We start from the raw sequence: 17,497 nt of genomic DNA, 5'->3' as shown, positions 1-17,497 counted from the left end.
ATATATTTGTAGTACAGATTTAATGTCTCTGCAGATCAGATAACACTACAGAAAGTTTGCCAAATGATACTGGCATGTAGTTTTTGGCAACAGCCTTCCTTCCTTGAAAGAATAAAAACCCCAAAACATTGAACAGAGAGAAGCTATTTATAAATATGTCTTTGTTATGTTTTTTCAAGCCCAGCAATGGTACATTAGCTGATTGAGTCTTTTGTGAGATGGTTTAATATAATGCCACGACGGTATTTAGACACTTTGCCAAATAAAAGAAGACAAACCACACAGTTATTAAAAAGGCACTCTTGCAGTTTCTGTGTTGTATTTACTGCCATCATTGTCAGTTAACCAGTGGAAACTTTCTTGAAAGTTAATTCACTTTCAGAAGAGTGGAATACCCAAGAGGCACCCTGCTTCTTTAGTGTTACTCCTGGCAAGGGGATATTTTCATTCCTCCGTTGTGCTTTTGGATATTTATATTCCCTTATTGCCTTGTGTAAGTTACTGTAAGTAAACAATGAGACTAAATGAACAAGCTCCATATATAATCCATTTTGTAGCATGAGGGCAATAGTTTCATGATGTTTATTTTTCAGTACTCTCTTTTAATCACTTTTTAATGATTATAGCAATAGGCTTGGCCCTGCACCATTCAAGGCAGTAAAAATGCCCCTAGTAAAGCTCATGGTGCAGGACTGAGTCACAGCAAGAGAAATGTTCATTTCACTTTCATTTTTCTTTTCTCATTTTCTTTCTATTACCACTAATAGTGTGACTTTAGGAGCATTGTATGTTAGACAGACCGGCTTAACAGCTATTTCTTTTTCAGATCCAACCCTCTAAGCAATTACATCAAAGCCATTAAAGTGGTTATCTGACATAATGCATATTAGTCCAGTAAAGACAAGCCAGGTGTGATTTAACAGCCTTTTATCACTCCTTTTGTGTAAGCATTCCGAGAAGATCCCAGTTCTCTGTCTAGGGATCATGCCTACTATTTGTGCATTGGCCAGAACCAGACCAGCTCTCAGAGATCTCATCCCGAGAAACACTCCTCCACAAAATTGGTATATGATTGAATTTATATCTGCAAATCATCATTGACTCATCCACTTGTTCACTATATAAAAGTATCCTGTAATATTGAACAAAACCACTTCACTTTGAGACTGACAATATTAAGGTCTCTCTATAGATCACATTAAGAATGTGCCAGTATCCTAAAACATTTGATGTCAAGATATCCTGACTGCAAAAGTGGGAGCTTCTGACACTAGATCATTCTTATTCCATCTCCATACCCTCCAAATGAGTGTACACATGCATTACAAACTTACTGATTCATTGCCCCATCACTTTTTTTTATGTGCAGAATCCTACAACTGTTTCTTGTACAAACCCTTGTACAGAACTCTTCTCTAGCCAGACATTTCCAGACATTAATTATTTTTATTTGGAAGCTCTCAAAGAGGCAACATAGAAGTGTGAACAGTCATCTTTCCTCATGCTGTACAGAAGTGAGAGTTATTGTACTCACAGTGCAAACACTGTGGCGTGTCCATAATTTTGCTGCTCTGAGTCATCCCCTTGACATCTGTGAGATGACTGAAGATAATAAAGTTCAGCATGTATGGAAGCATTTGCTGGACAGGAATTTATAGTTCCCATAGTCATTATTTATCCATGTTGCATATATTAGTTTCTTTTATCGCATTTTCCCAAAGTTTCACAGATAAGTTACAGAATAAGGTTGGGAGGGAGGTCACATTATCCATTCTTCTTCTTCAAGGCGAGATAATCTAGAATCACATAATTTCAAAGATTTGTCTAAAATGTTCTTAAACCATCTAATGATAGTTCCCTGTCTCCTTATGAAATTTAAGTATAATGTTTGATGAACTACCTTACTGGCACATAGAGGTTAATTATGGGATGCTGCTATCCTACTTAGCATTTATCTCGCGTTTTTCTTGATGACCTGCGATTTCTTACTGAAACATTGACATGCCCAGAGCTGTACATGAGGTGCAGATCTCTGCAGTTTCAAGGAAAAGTAATCTTTAATTTTACCATGAGTGTAACGTTTCTACTTCTGAGGGTTGTATTGTGATCTGCCTAACAACTTTTTACGTATATTAAAAGTACTCAGAATTAATTTGAAAATATAGTAGTTAGTCCATAAAAATTTCTTCTGTAGTTCTTTGAGACCACAAAGGTAAAGTGCTGTCTTCTTTTATAACTGTTTCCAAACATCTATAATATCTTTCCAATTAAGGACACAGTGAGTGAATATGACAGACTACTTGGCTACTGGTGCCATATGCATCATGAAGTTGAAGGAGGCCAACAGTAGACATTTTTATTTAGAGATTTTTTTTTTTCCTTAGATCCTGAAGTAACTAGAAAAGGGAAAACATTGCAACTTTGAGTCAATGAGACTTCTTTACTTTGGGAAAATGAAAGGCACAGTCCCACAAACTGCCTGAAAGTCGATGATGCTGTATTGGCATCATAGGAAAGTTCTCTGTTTTGATGACCAGCCCTGTAGTTTTAATGGTATCCATATAAATGAAGAAGGTAAGGGCAGGTTGGATGACTGCCCTGCTGCAGCTCAGACCAAAGCTTGGCCATGTCCAGCTATGAATTCTTGTAGTATTACTCATTAGTCACCATTGCATATTTATTCAGATTAAGATGAATAAGTGGTAGAGTAGGTTGTAGTAAAATTTTTCCTCTTTCTTACAGATTGAAATGGTCTGCCGTATTTCTTCAGTTCTTTTTGATTTTCTGCTTATTTTCCTGATAGAAAAGACTTCTATTTTAGTAACGTGTGTAATTACCCTTATAACCTGGAATTTGTTACTCTAATAGAATGTGGGGTTTAATTGAAGGAATATGTTGCTGATTCAAGTAGAGTAAAAGAAGTTTTAACATAATTTTGTGTGCTGCTTTTGGTTTGAATATAGTTATTTTTCTTTACAGCAGCTAATATGGGACTGTGTTTTGGATTTATGCTGGAAACAGTGTTTCATAATTCAGGGATGTTTTCTTTATTGCTGAGCAGCATTTGCACAGAGTCAAAGCCATTTCTCTCTCTCACACCATCATGCCAGTGAGTAGCCTAAAACTATTACTTGCTCCACCAAGGTGAATTTGAGCAACTGAGTCTATTCTTGTCTGTATGTCACTTTGAGAATGATTATTTAACATAATGAGGGAAATAGGCACTATAATTTTCTGGCAGTAATAATTCACTGACAAAAATGTCACAGATGTCAAACAGAGGGAATTTCTTGTCCTGTTTCTCTGACACTTTTGAGTGAAAAAGGATCTCAGTGCAGCACTCACATGCCAGGTTCAGCAGAGAGGGTATTTAGAGTAGGGAGCCATTTTTGCCTTCAGTTTTTTCCACACAGGAGTTAGCAGAATCCTGGGATAGCTAGTCATTGCTAAGAGCTTTTACAATGGATAGTTAAGTGTTTAGATATAGGAAACTTGTGTTTTGAATGATCTTCTGAGTTTTAGCAAATGCACTCACTAACAAAGTAGCACTGATTTACCTGCACTAAGTAGATCCCTATAGGAGTCTCATTCATTTTGTCTCCTTACTTTATGTCATCTAACCATGGCCACGCTATGAAATGCCTTGGCCAGGAGAGATAGAGGCAGCCTAAAACTCAAGAGGTTTGAAGATAAATATTGTGGCATAAAGAAGGATTGTATTCTCCTGTTTGCTGAGAACTTGTGCCTGCCAGTTTTACCTGAGCTACTTTAATTCACTACTAAATGTTAGGTACCCTGTCTCTGCCACATGCAGGATGGCTTCTGCATTATTGCTTCTTCTAACCCAAAGCTACTGCAAAGTAGCTTCACACTATGGGTGATTCTTCTCCATTCCTGGAGTGCTGAGCAAGCAATGGCTGCTACATTTTCTTTGTACTCTTTTTGGGTAAATTCACTTTATTGTAGATAAAAATAATAATTTCAGGCTGCACTGTGTCTCGTTCAGAGGCATTTCCAGCAGTGTGTCCTTGCCAAAGGAATTTCTCTCCCTTTGAAGTTGCTGCTGTCAGAATCATGGAAAAGTTGATTTTAAAAAAGGACTTCTGTCTGACTTCACCTACTCCAAGCCATGCTCACAACTGCACCAATTTTAGGTCAGAATGCTCAGAACCCTTTTGAGTCCTCCAAGAATGAAGACTATATAACCCCTCTGCCACACTACTGCCATTATAACATTTTTTCCCATCTTATATTCCTTACATTCCTCTTATGTTCCTCATCGTAGCTTGATTTTCTTTTTGCTCCTTCTTTGGCTGAGCACCTAGAAGGTGGGTCTGGGTCTGGCTCTGTCTTCTCTATTATTCCCTTTTCTAAGTAATTGAGAAGAAGCTCTGAGGTCACTCCCATACTCCAGTCTCTCATGCTAACACAATCCAGGCCTCTTGGCCCTGTATTCATCCTTTTCATGCCCCAGATCTGTAACCCTCTTGGTAGCCCTTCTCTGGATCCTCTTCAGTCTCAGCAGCCTGAGGCCCCACACTTGGACATGGTGCTCCAGATGCCTCATGCATGCCAAGCAGAGGGAAGGGTCACTTCCTTGGCCTGCTGGCCACTCTCTGGCTAAAGCAGGCCAGTACATGGCTAACCTTTGCTGCTGCAGGGACACACTGCTGACTCACGTTCAGCTTGTCCTCCTCCACCAGCACTCATCCCCCAACCAGCTCCACCAGCAAAGCTGGAAAGTCTTGAGCAGTTCCTTGGGAGACCACATCCTTCTTCCTCCAGTTTGCAGATGCAGTCAAACTGCAGGAAGAAGGAAGGGAATTTGCAGGTGCTTCCTTTACAGCACCCTGTTTTTTTTGTTTTTTACCTGATTTTAGTGTTTTGCCTTGAAAGCCCAGCTCCTTGGCACGTGCTTCAAAGCCTGAAAATCTTCCCAACTTAAGAAAAAGGGAGGGAAAACATTTGTATGGCTGGGGTAAGTGGAGAGTGGGACTACTGCAAGTTGAAACATTGAACTCAAAACATCCCTTTCTCTCTGGGCTGAGGAGGTGGAGGCTTACTGGTTTTCAGCTGATCTGTATCTGATAGGAGATGCCTGGGGCACAACTTTGGGTCCTAATTAACAGCATTAAAAAAAACCAAAACCATAAGCAAAAAGCTATTAAATCCCATCGTTTTATTACATATAAATTTGCTGTTGAAAAATACAATAGGGAAAACAGTCCCTAAGTTCATGAGTCTTTCTGATTTTATTTACACATGTAAGGAATGCATGGTGATAGTTTGCTGTAGCTGAATCAAATTTCTGTTGTTTACGAAAATGGGGGTGCAATCTTTTGACAGACAATTTGTTGTGTTTTTGAGCAATATATGCAAAAATTTTAAAGTGCAATAAATTTAATTGTTTACAGAGCAGTGTTGGCTGTGGAGTGCTTGTAGTACACTTTCAGGATCAATAGCAGTAGGTAGGTAATGCATTAGTTGTACTTCACCTTTCTGAATATTAGGATTTTGCATTCTGCCTTCTCTCTTAGGTGAGAACTCCCTTGCCAGCTCTCCCTTGCTGAGCCCTTGGCCTCCAGAGATATGTGGTGTAGGAGGGCAGTGTGGCATTGAACTCCTACTTTACTAATAGTTGGAATTACACCTGGAAACCTACTTCATGTACTTTACTGAGCCTGATTGGAAAGTTAAAGTGTGAATAAAACCACACTGATTTAGGCCCTTCACTTGGTTGTAGTTATTGTTGTAACTAGGCTTCTCTACTCCAGAGCCCAGTCTGGGTTTTAACACAATTTTTATCCTGATACTGCTTTTTAAAACAAATTAATAGTGTTTTTTCCTCCCTTAGGTCTGTAGTCACAAGTCATAATTTGTTCTGTGTTTGGAAATGTAGATTTCCAGATCTCCAATGTTTGATCTATATTTTGGAAATACAGTGGCATTTTGGAAATAAAGATCCAATTATGGCAGATGTTTTTTACTGAAGTTAAAGTAAATGAGCAGAATTTCTGATAATGCTTCACATTTGTTTCCATTTTTACTGATGGATTGCAGTAATGTTTACAAAGTTTGAGTGCAGTAGCATTTCTGAAATTTGACAGCATTACAGAACTGGTTGTGGTTCAAACTGAAATGTGCAAACCTAGCAATCTAAAATTAGGGTTCTAAATTAATATTTAGGTATTAATTTAAGAATTGACACATTTACCTGCCGTTGAATTCAGTAGAATTCCAAAAATTATGTGATAAGACAGTTTACCCTTGGCTACACTTGAAGTTAAACTGAGCTCAGTACCAGCTGTAACTGCTTTATCAGCAGTGGGTAAATTTGCTGGAGTAGACAAAGCTTCTGAGTTTCTGGATTTTTTGCTCAATAGGAAGCAAATTTATGAACTCTTTTTCATGTTTGAGGGTTATAACTAAATCTATTTATTTCTGTCTCCCAGATGTTTTTTGGAAGCCAGGAAAGATTTAGCAGTCTTAGCAAAAAAACAATGATCATTTTGGGAACATTTCACAATCCCCTTTCCGCGTCAAGATTTTGTGCTGCACAGAAATAAATTAAGCAGTGTTTTGGGGCCCCATGCATCCACCGTCCAGCTGTTGCAGATTTTATGATGAACTGTGGTTGATGTTTTTGGATAGAGAGGGACATAGTGAGTTTCTGGCCGGGCTCTGTGAGGTGAAGGCAGCAGAAAGGATCCTTTTGCTGCTGCCTCCCTTCTGAAAGAGAATGGTATGAGCTGATGGTGCCTCTCTCACCTTCTCTGCAATCTCCTGGTCACATCAGTGGCACTGTGCCCAGGAGTGCTCAGTGATGCAGCTGAGCATGTGTGGTGCCCCTCTGGCTTCTGGACAATAGGAAGTGTGCAGAGGACTGTCCTCATGCCTTGTGTCTGGGCTTGACCCCTGGGTAATGTCTCAGTGTGTAACAGATGGGCTGCGCTGTGGCAGCAGGGACTTGATTTGATACATAATTTTTCTTCCGTTTGTTTGCACTTGTTTGGGAGGAATCAGTTTTTGCCTTGGCTGTAGTTTTTCTTCAAGAAAACTTCTTTACTGCTTTCTTTCTTGCCATTTTCATTTGCTCTATGGTGCCTTGGGGTGATAAGTGATAATTTTCTCTCCTTTGGGCTTTTGATTCGAGCTTTTCTTGTACTGCCTGTGTTTTGCTTGTGGCTGTGGCAATAAAGATATACACAGCTTGGGCTGAGGTCTTGCCTTGCTCGATTTACCAGCTCATACTACTTAAAAAGGCAGGATGCCCTTATCTGATACTGTCTTCACAATGGCTTTCCCTGAGGTTCTGTTGTTTATTTTTCTTTCAAGTCCTCAAATTGAACAGCATTGTTCCCCAGAAAGTATGAGCTGTTCCTATACCTTTAGCCAGATGTCCTTATCTGGAATTAAAATAAAATCAGACATTTGTTCAAAGGTTAGGTGCTATGGTTATCAATCAGCCTGCTGGTTGCCATTGCTAAGACAGAGACTTCTGCCTTTTGGGGGATAACTAATTAATAGGATTGCTTATATCAGAGTATGTTGTCTTATCCAACTGTGAATATTTGAAAGCAAGTAGAAATGCAAAAATTAAGAAGTCTTGAAAAACAACTATTCAGGCTTATGCCTGGTTGAGACTTGATTGATGTTAATAAGGAAAATAATTCGTCAGTTTTGATAAAGAGAATCTTTAATCCCAAATCTTCTACTCCTTTGAAATAGCAGTCAGCAGGATACTTTCCATATAATGTACTTTGGGAATTCAGCCCTCACAGGTAATAAATTATTAGAGTATTATCTTACAAAATGCAGTTTTGACAAAAAAAAAAAAAAAAAAAAAAAAAAAACCACAAAAACAAAAAAAAAAACCAGCACCAAACTCATACATTTACAACTTTCTTACAAAAAGAAAAAAAAGAAAATGATATACATTGTTTGGGAAAATTTTTGATGAGTTTGCATTGAAGACATAATGATCCCAACAGCGTAACTGGAAATAAATTACAAAGCTGTACTAAAATTTCTGTTCTTGCATTGCCATTGCCACTGCCATGGCAGGAAAAATTGTCTTTCTGTTCCCCAGGGAGACCACGAAAATGCACGTTCTTTTAGCCAAGAGCACGTGGTCATGGTTGTTTCCCATCCTCAGTGGAGCCTGTGAGATAAAACACTCCAGTGCCTGGGAGGAGTATTTAGCCAGAGGAGAAGCAGTGCATTCCCTGTGCTCCATCTGCTGTGTTGATGTCCTCCAGTTGCCATACGTAGGCAATTTAAGGATGCATAGAAATGTTTCAAGCATGGAACATTTCTTTTGGTTTTTCTTTTTTTTTTTTTTTCAGTTTATTCAGAGAGGAAAGTTGCTCTTGCAAGCCGATTACACACCACGATACTGCCAGCTGCTACAGTGATTGCCAGGGCTGGTGTCTCATGCTGGCAGCTTATTTTTCCATCCTCTTGTTTCAGGTGCTGCCACCTCCACTCCTTTGGGAAGATCAGGGGACAACCTTGCTTTAGCACCTTTACCTTTGGCTGTGCTTTCAGGAGTGTTGCATGTGGTGGTGATTTCCAGCAAACTGGAAGTGGTGCTGCTTCCAAGGGATGTCCCAGGTGTGTCGTATAAGGAAATTGTATTACTGAAGGCTTGAATCAAAAATCTCTCTGGAAACACAGTGAAGAGAGCCAAAAAAGAAATGGCTCATCCTAAGTCTAATGAAAGCAAGAACTAGGAGTTGTCCACCAGGCTTGTTATCACCCCATCACTTAGGAAAACAAAAATACTAATTTGGGTGGAGAAAGTGACCTTTCTGTGTCACCTGATTTGCCATTTGGAAACCTTGGCAAGATGAAGTAAATTTGATCTTGAAATGTTATTTGAAAATTAAAATGTTTGATTAAGAAAATTTTGAAGCTAAATATGGCAAATGTTGAAAGTCTATGTTGTTCATAATAATTTTTATAAAATTTATTTGATAGACCAGCAAAAATTTAATAATGATTTTGATAAAATGAAATCTGTTTTATTATTGAAGAAAAACTAAATTATAACAGAAAAAATTCCCTTGGCCTATGAAGCCATAAGCTGTTCTATGGTCAGTTTTTAAAATTATATAGGTATAAAATGTGCAATCATGTAAATAATGAAATAATTAAAATTTATTGACTATAGAGACATTAAACACACTAAAACACTGAAATTCGGGAAATGCTACAGAGCCACACTCTACAAAAGCTTTTAATATCTTCAAATAATTTCAGTTTTACTTTTGAATCAGAACTGCCTTCCTGCCACCTTCCAGTGTGTAAAAATTTAACATTTGCTCTGTCATCTCTTTTCTGCCTATGTTCTAATTGCTTGTCAGGCAGAAAGTTGTCTCTCTGAAGGGCTGTCCTCTTCATGACAGACAGCAACGATTCCACAGGAACTGCCAAAGATGAGATTATGCTGTAATTTCCTCAAACAGCTGTGTCTGCTTCATTATGAATAGAAGCTGTCGGGGATTGTATCCAAATCTTAGTTCTCACCCTTCTAAATCACATTAACAAAATTATCACGTGCCTGGGTGAGCACTTTTCCACGACTTTTAATTAATTCCACTTGTATGTTACCCACTCCAAAAGGTTTATTGGCTTTTTTTTTTTTTTTAATACCCTAGTATCAGTTTTCAGCTTCTGTCACCATTAGAAATAGCTCTTCATGAAGATTTGGGCTTCCCAAGGAGATATTCCCACCTCCTTTCCATCCAGCACCGTATTTGTTTCCTCTGTGGGCTCAGCTGTTGGCAGTGTGCAGTGCTGGCATTGGATGTGGGGGTATCTTGTCTCCCAGAGAAGGCCTCAGCCAGGCTCTGCCTGGTTTGCCAGTTCTCCCCAGTGGCATTTCTTGGGATGACTGTGCCTATCAGGAGGCATCTCTTCATGCCAGTTTTCTGTAGTAACTCTAAAAACTGCATCTGTTTCCCACTTCATACAAATATATCCCTCATCTCCTTCCATCCCTCTCCCTGCATCACTGCACTGGTCAGACAACAGGAATCTGTGTTTCTCATGGGCCAAGATTTCTTCCTGAGGGTCTTTTTCTGCAGGAGTTTTATCTGTGGGTGTTGTAATGCATTCAAGACTCTCATCCTTTGGATGTGTGCTGTTTGTGTGGAGGGCAGCAGAGCTGAGTTTATGCTTCAGTCCAGGATACTCCAGTTTAAGAACTTGGAGCTCTTGATCATGATAGTCTCTGAGGGAAATGGCTCAGAGATGGAGATAGAGAAATGGAGATTTCTCACTTTGTGCTTTGAACTGAGTTGTGATCAAGCAGTCATAGCTGCCCTCTGTGAGTACAAACACCTCATCAGACCTCCTGACTCCTCTCTGAGTCATTGCCAGGTGGGCTGAAGCATGGCTTCTCCCCATGTATCATAGAGTGGTTTGGATTGAATGGGGCCTTAAAGATTTGCTAGTTCCAACCCCCTGCCATGGACAGAAACACTTTTCACTAAATCAGGTTGTTCGAAGCCCTGTCCAACCTGGCCTTGCACACTTCCAAGGATGAAGCATCCACTACTTCCAGTGCCTCATCACTCTCACAGTAAAGAATTTCTTCCTAATATCTGATCTAAATCTCTCTTCTTTCAGTTTAAAACTATTTCTCCTTGTCCTATGCATATCTGCTCATGTAAAAAGTCACCTTTTTATAAGGTCCCTTTAAGTACTAAAAGGCTGCAATGCAGAGGGTTCCGTCTACCTGGAACCCTCTTTTCTCCAGGTGGACAACCTGCCTGTGTAATCCTATTTCTTGGGCAGCAGGACCCACTACCCTGTTGGGTTGAGAACATTTACCTTGCAGGAGTGGGCAGCAGATGAGGGATGCTGGCCCATGCCTGACCTTTCACAGGCTGCTGGCTCCACCCAGCAATTTACAAACCCATCGTTTTTTGTTGTTTGGGGTTTTTTTGTTTTGTCTTATGGTAGTAGCAAGAGGCATCAGTTCAGTGGCAGATGTTTAATGAAGTGTTTAGGTGTTTCTTATATGCGTTGTACTGAAAGAGCAATCAGTCTAAGCCGTGTGCAGTGTTACCAGAACACCCAGATGTTTTTAGTGTATCTTGCTGTAAATATTCTGGATTTAGACTCACAGTACTGCGATAGGTAAGCAGCTGTAACAGCCTGCATTACAAAATGTTTATTGAAGAAGCAAAATTCTCAACATGTTTCAGGTTTTATTTCTTTATTTCCATTTTTATTTGTTCACATGTTTTGATAATTCCTTTGCATATATCATAATTATCGCTGTTCTATTTTTGTGGCAAATTAAAAACAGAACAAGCAGCCTATAGTGTGGAATTCTTAAATATTTTTCTTTTTTCAATTCCTACTGAGGATAACAATATTTCTAAGCTGCTTGTTTAACCAAAAAAAAGTACTGTTGTTACTATTCAGAAGCGAGCTGCTGCTTTCTTTTCCCAGCCAGTTTTATTTTACAAAACTGAGCTCTGCTGATGTAGTCCCTGCTGCATGTCCTGGGGCAAAAATCATCCAGCTCAGCTTCTTCTTCCTGATGTCTCCAGAGGTTAGGGTGAGTCCTGCTGGCCAAATGTAACTTGGAATGTAGTGGAGGAACTGCAATATCAGATGGGAAGAAGCTCTTGTAGATTTCTTTCCTAGATCATCATTAAATGGGCTCAGGTTTAAAATAGAGTCTCATAAGAGATAGACATCTTAGAAGGAACCTGATACTGCTGGAGTTAAACAGAAGTATTTAATTGTGTTTCTGGCTCCTTGAACTTTTCTTCTCCCTGTAGGATTCATAGCTAAACATAGTCTGGTGGATATAATTTTGTTCTGCTGTCTAGCATGTTCACATCACTTTGTAAAGGGTTTTTGTTTTGCTTTTTTTCCCCTCACAAATATAATTATTGCATCCTGCCAAGATGCTGTGACATGGAGAACTAGGTCTTTATTTTCTACTCTCAGTGGTTCAGAGGGGATATTTTTACATTATACAGTGTCAAGAAAAATTTATCCATATAAATCCTCACATGTACCAAGTGCAGTCTTTGAGATGGTAGACATGTTTCTTGATCAGAGTCCCTAGTGATGTGCTGCTAAGTGATGTAGTGTTGTCTTTGTTGGGCTGGAGACTCTTACTCCTTTCTCCTGTGCTGAGGAGGGCATGTGAGGAGTAAGGAGGTTCGTATCCCTCTCATCTCAGAGCATTCCTCCACAGCAGGGAGTGACTTCAGATGTGTATATGTCAGCCAACATCAGTCAAGAGAGATGAGTAATAAAAAATAGAGGAAGAGCCAGCAGAACCCAGACACAGCTGAGTCTTTTCATCTCACGGACTCCAAAGAGCATAGTGAAGTTGAGCCTGGACAGTGCCATTTAAAATAAACTAACTTGCAGAAAATCCAAGCCAAAGCTTCTAAAATAGCAACTATTTACACAAGAATGATCAAATCTAATGTCCCAAATGTAACACAAAACCATGTATCTTACTTCCAAATGGGCCTATCACAATATGTAAATGTTCAACCCATTGCTGAACCACGCTCCAAAGTTTGTATTCCTTAACAGGAAAATAGATTATGTTTTTATATTAATTTAGTAGGAGTCCTGTATGTTCTATAGCAGAATGGAACCTTGTATTGTTTGCTATCAGAGAACCATTGTTCTGTGTAGTTATTATAATGGTACTCATAAAACACATTATAAAGTTAACCAAGCAATATTCTGCAAAAAAAGAAAGTGTCTTTGGTTAATTGTATGGATGCTAATTGTAAGAATGTAGTGGGTTCTTCAAGTCTTTGACATCCCTAATCTGAGGCTGGATGTCACAAGAAGAGATGAAATTGGCATGTTGGGTGCACAGAGTCCATTGTTGTCAGTTTTAAGGGGTTAGTCTCTACTGGCAGAGTACTGAGGTTGAGCAGTACCCTGTGTTTGAGAGGGGTCAGGTCTTTGCTGACCTTCATTTTAAAAAATTTGTACTAGCAACATGAAGCCAAAGTGCTTGGTCTGGTCTCTGAAGCACACCAGCACGGCCTTTCTACGCACTTTCAGTGAACACGGGGACCCAGACTGGCACGCAGATACTGTAGACAGAGCATGGGACTTATTCAGCACTTTTAATTAGTGCCCCTGTGAGCCCCTGGCTGGAAACCCAGCACAGCTTGGGAATATCATGAGTGCTTTGAATTCCAGCTTCTGAAAACTGTGGAGCATGTTCCAATTTCCAGTGTCCATGTTTCTTTATGATGAAGGATATGAACACACAGGGTACAAGAAATATCTCAGAGAGTAATTTTGGCATGGAATAGACAGAAGTCTCACCTTTGTCTTATTGGAGGTGATAGAGGACAAAATCTGGGCTCTTAAAGCCACATGTGTGAGGGAACCAAAAGGAGATGCACTGTATTGGGATTGGTGTATGATCCTCTGTATTTAAAAATACACACATTCATCTGTCTCAGAAAAAAATACTTTTTTTTTCTTTGCAGGCCTCCAGCCATAGCTTTTGCTTTCTTGAAATCTATAGATCTGGCTAAGAAATGTCAAAGGGGATGGGGTGTCAGCACAAGAATGGCAGTGATTTCTACAAGGCAAGGACAGAAACCCATAAAGAACTTCTGTGGACCTGGAACTTTATTATTTATGGATAATCTATACAGTGATGCTTTAAATGCTTCAGTAGCCCCTCTTGGTGTAATAATTGTTGAAGCAATATGCAAATGTTAGACCTTCAAGACTGGACCCCACCCTCACCTGGCTATTTTTGCCTATTTACAGTTGTAAACCTATGTGTCTTAAAAACAGTAACAAGCACTCCAATAACCAGGACAGTTTTTTGCTGTGTAACTTCTTGAGTCAGAGATCTGTGCTACACTAAGAACCTTTGCTGGAAGCAAAGCTGTGATTGAAACAGTATTTAAAGTGTTTGAAAACACTGTCCTGGGGCACTACCTAGGAGTGCTGTTGATTTTTACTTTGATTTAGTTACCATGATTCCTGACATCAGTGTAATGTTGTCTGGGTTTTTTGTTTTATTTGTGTTTGGGTTTTTTTTTTCCCCTTAGGTTGGCTGGATTAACTGGCTCTCATTCAGAGGGAACTTGGCAGATCTATTTTGCTTGTGTTGAACCTCTCTACAGCACATCATAAAGATTTCCTAGGTCCAGAAGCTGCAGAAGAGACAACTGAGCAGCAGAAAAATGTGACTCTGAGAAGAGACTTCAAGCCTTCTGATGATGAATTTTCTACTGATCAGTTGAAATTTAAATGTAAAACTGAAGCATGCATAAAAGTTAATTTGATAGGAGGAAACACCTTCTCATTAATTAGAACTGCCTAAAAAAACCCCAGAAAGCAGTCACCTGAAGCTACAAAATGAGTGCTCCACTAATTCCAAACAAGTCATGTTATTCCCAGCTTCAGGACAACCGCAGTGAAATAAGAAACAATAATGAAAGCCTAGTGAATGTTGGGGATACCAATGCCAACCAAATTGTAACGAAAGTTAGAACCACTGACGGAGATGTTAAGAAACATGATGTGACTGATGAGAGTGGGAATATATACTCTGGAGGAACAGAGAAAGTGACTCATCTGCCTACAGAGCAGAATAAACTTCTGACCTTCAAAGACTCTCGAACCTGTCACACCAGTGCACAGGAAAGTAAGCTGCCCTCCACCACAGGCAGGGAAATGGGGAAAGATTGTAGGACCAGTGAAGCTAAGGATATATCAAGGCATATCAGGATTAGCCGAGGACAAAGTCTGTCCAATTTAAAAAGTAGCACAAATGATGCCAACCTGGAGATTGTCTCCAAAGGTGATATTGACTTCACTCAGAACTTTCCTAAGGGAAAAATGTCCAGGACTGTGGAGGTGGAGAGAATTAAAAGGCTTTCTTTGGGAAGACCAAGTAAATTTTCTCCTCAGCCTGAAACATTTGCGAAAGATGGCGTTGGCCGCGTGTCGTGTAAACGTCTGCTTTCTGCATCATTGGACTCCATTGACAGGTCTCACCAGCTGGTGGGAAGTACAGAGAAATCCCAAAAAACATCCACGGATCATTTTCTTGGGATGGTGTTTCGTCCACTTGACAATACCTCAGAGGAAAATACTGTATTTTATTCCAAACCATCTACCTCAGGGAACAAGAAAACAAGTAAAGCAGAAAATGTACCAAATGTTAGCACTGAAAGCACACTGCATACTTCTCATTCTCAACATTCAGCTGTTAAGCTCAATGAGGTTGCAAGTAAATCAGAAGCACAATTAGGTCAGGGTGATAAAAGCAAAAAACTGGAGCTTAGGACTGCACCATCTCTACAATATAAAAATACATGCCCACAAAAGATAGAGAGAATTATGCTGGTAGAGTTCTTGGAGTGTCCAAGAGCTGAAAATACAGCAGGGCAGGAACAGAAAAGCTCTGGGACTGACACATCAAAATTACAAGTATCTCACTTTCAAGACACCTGTAATAGAGTAGAGGACCCATTGTCAAGCCAGGTAGTAACTCATCCTGATGATAAATTGCAAAATGATAACATCACCATCAGTGGAGAAAGGAGAGGAAGCAATGACAGTGACAGCAGGGCAACCAGCCAGGCTGGTGAGGAATGTTTTACTGATGAGGAAATGGAAACAATATTTCCACTCACCTGCAGTAGCAAATCCAGCATCAAAGTGACGCCAAGAAAAAACAAAAATTTGCATGTGGTTGACACAGGTTGCACTGAAACAGTGTGTGAACAGATATCTCCTATACATGATATAAATCGGCCTGACAGCAAACCCTTGAAAGTTAATGAGAATAAACTGATGCTAGTCAAAGAAAGCATTGAGGATGCTGCTGTGCCTGCTTCTGATCCCTCAGAGCATCACAGAGCACGCAGTGCAGAGACAGTGTCAAACCAACAACCTGACAGTCACAGCAGTGATGTGGAAACCTCAAATGTTTCGGTATCAAGTAAAGAAACAGCTAATGCACAGAAGCATCCTCCAGAGGAAGCACCAGAGAGCTGTAACATTCCAACAAAGGCGGATGTCTTTTTATGTGTCCCAACTCCTGTGCACCCGGACGTTAATGGTCAGCCCGTGCTATCAAACAGTCATTTGAAGGACCTTTATGCACTTCATGATGACAAATTGTCACCCTCCTCAGTCCTACCTCCCATTGACAGCACACAGTTGTTAAACATATCCCCTAAAGTGCCTATCAAGACTGCTTGCAGCAGCGCCATCCCAAAACCTATCCTGGTCCACCCCAAGGGCTCTCTCACGGATAAAGCTGGTGCAGACAGTGACTGCAGCGAAAAGCTAGAAGAAGGGGTTGAGATAAAACCTGCCATCCCCCGGCCCAAACCTGTGAGACCTAAAATCATCACGTACATTAGGAGGAACCCTCGTTCCATAGAGCAGCTGGACCCTTTGTTCGCGCCGGCAGGGCTGCCCTTCGAGGGCCCCGCCTGCAGCGTGCCCATCCCTGCGGAGCAGAAGGCGCCCAGTGGAGGGGAGGCAAAACCCGCTGGCATCCTGTATGACAAATTTAAACCTGACCTCCAGAAACCAAGACTCTTTGGTTCTGGACTAGTCGTTTCAGGAATTAGGCCCCCAGGTCATCACTTCACTCCGATGAGCGAGAAGTTTCTGCAGGAGGTAAGTTTCTGCAGCTGAGACAGCTGCTTTTGTGTGCCAAGTGGTGATCTTTTGCTTATTTGCTGCTGCCAGAAGTTTGTTCTCAAACCTCAAATAAGAAATTCTAAAACAGTGTGTGATCATTAGGAATAAACTTACCTAACTGTTTCTGGTATTGACCCTGTTGTGGTATCTTGGCTGTTACTGGACACTGTCACTGTCTTCTTCCAGTATTTTGCAGCAAATGGGTCACCTGCTAGTATTATAAATAGGAATGTTTAGAAAGAAAAAGACATGCTGAATTGAGTAATGTGTTTTTTGGTTGTTTTTTTTTTTTTTTTTTTTTTTACTTCCTAGAGAATAGCTTTGGGAAATGATTGTAATTTGCCCATACAGAATTTTCCTTCCTAATGGGAAAGTTGGCAGGTTTTTGTAGACAGAGCACTAGAGGTTTAAACTAATTCCATTCTATTTAGTTGTATGGAAACCCAGGGACTACCAGAGCTCTTTTTGTATTATACATAAAATACAAAAGAAGATTTACTTTCGACTAATTTTAATGCTGTTTCTTACACTGACTTGCACGTCAAAAAAGATTTCTTCTTTTCCTCGGAAAGCCATCCTGAGCAGCCAAAATGTGATGGAAATCCCTCTAGACACCTCTGGATCCAGATATCTCTCTGTGTTTCTGCCTTGCTAAACTGGGCAAGAACCTTGGGTTCCTGAAATCCCTGCTGGGAGGTGAGCACAGTGGAGGAAGGATGAGCTTGCTTGCTTGGTAGGTGGAGAAAGGACAGGGAAGAGCAAGCTGTCTCTGTCATGTGCTCTTGCATCCACTGCTTGGGACCTGTGGTAG

The 17,497-nt window shown here is 40.2% G+C and overlaps 1 protein-coding gene across 1 annotated transcript in view; it reads left to right on the top strand.

The window, feature by feature from the left end:
* Positions 1 to 14,382: 14,382 nt before the first annotated feature.
* The window catches only part of MTUS2 (microtubule associated scaffold protein 2), a gene marked incomplete at both ends in the record, with an annotated part of 154,413 nt that continues 151,298 nt past the window's right edge, over positions 14,383 to 17,497 (top strand). The window contains one exon of the mRNA XM_083855745.1: positions 14,383 to 16,662. Within this exon, the coding sequence (XP_083711871.1) occupies positions 14,383 to 16,662 (2,280 nt within the window). The remainder of the gene's footprint in view (positions 16,663 to 17,497) is intronic.

This window comes from Zosterops lateralis (genome assembly GCF_965231275.1).
Source record: "Zosterops lateralis genome assembly, chromosome: 2".
In the NCBI taxonomy this organism is placed as follows: domain Eukaryota; kingdom Metazoa; phylum Chordata; class Aves; order Passeriformes; family Zosteropidae; genus Zosterops; species Zosterops lateralis.
The sequence above is the reverse complement of the archived record's forward strand: the minus strand, read 5'-3'. Positions and strand labels throughout refer to the sequence as shown.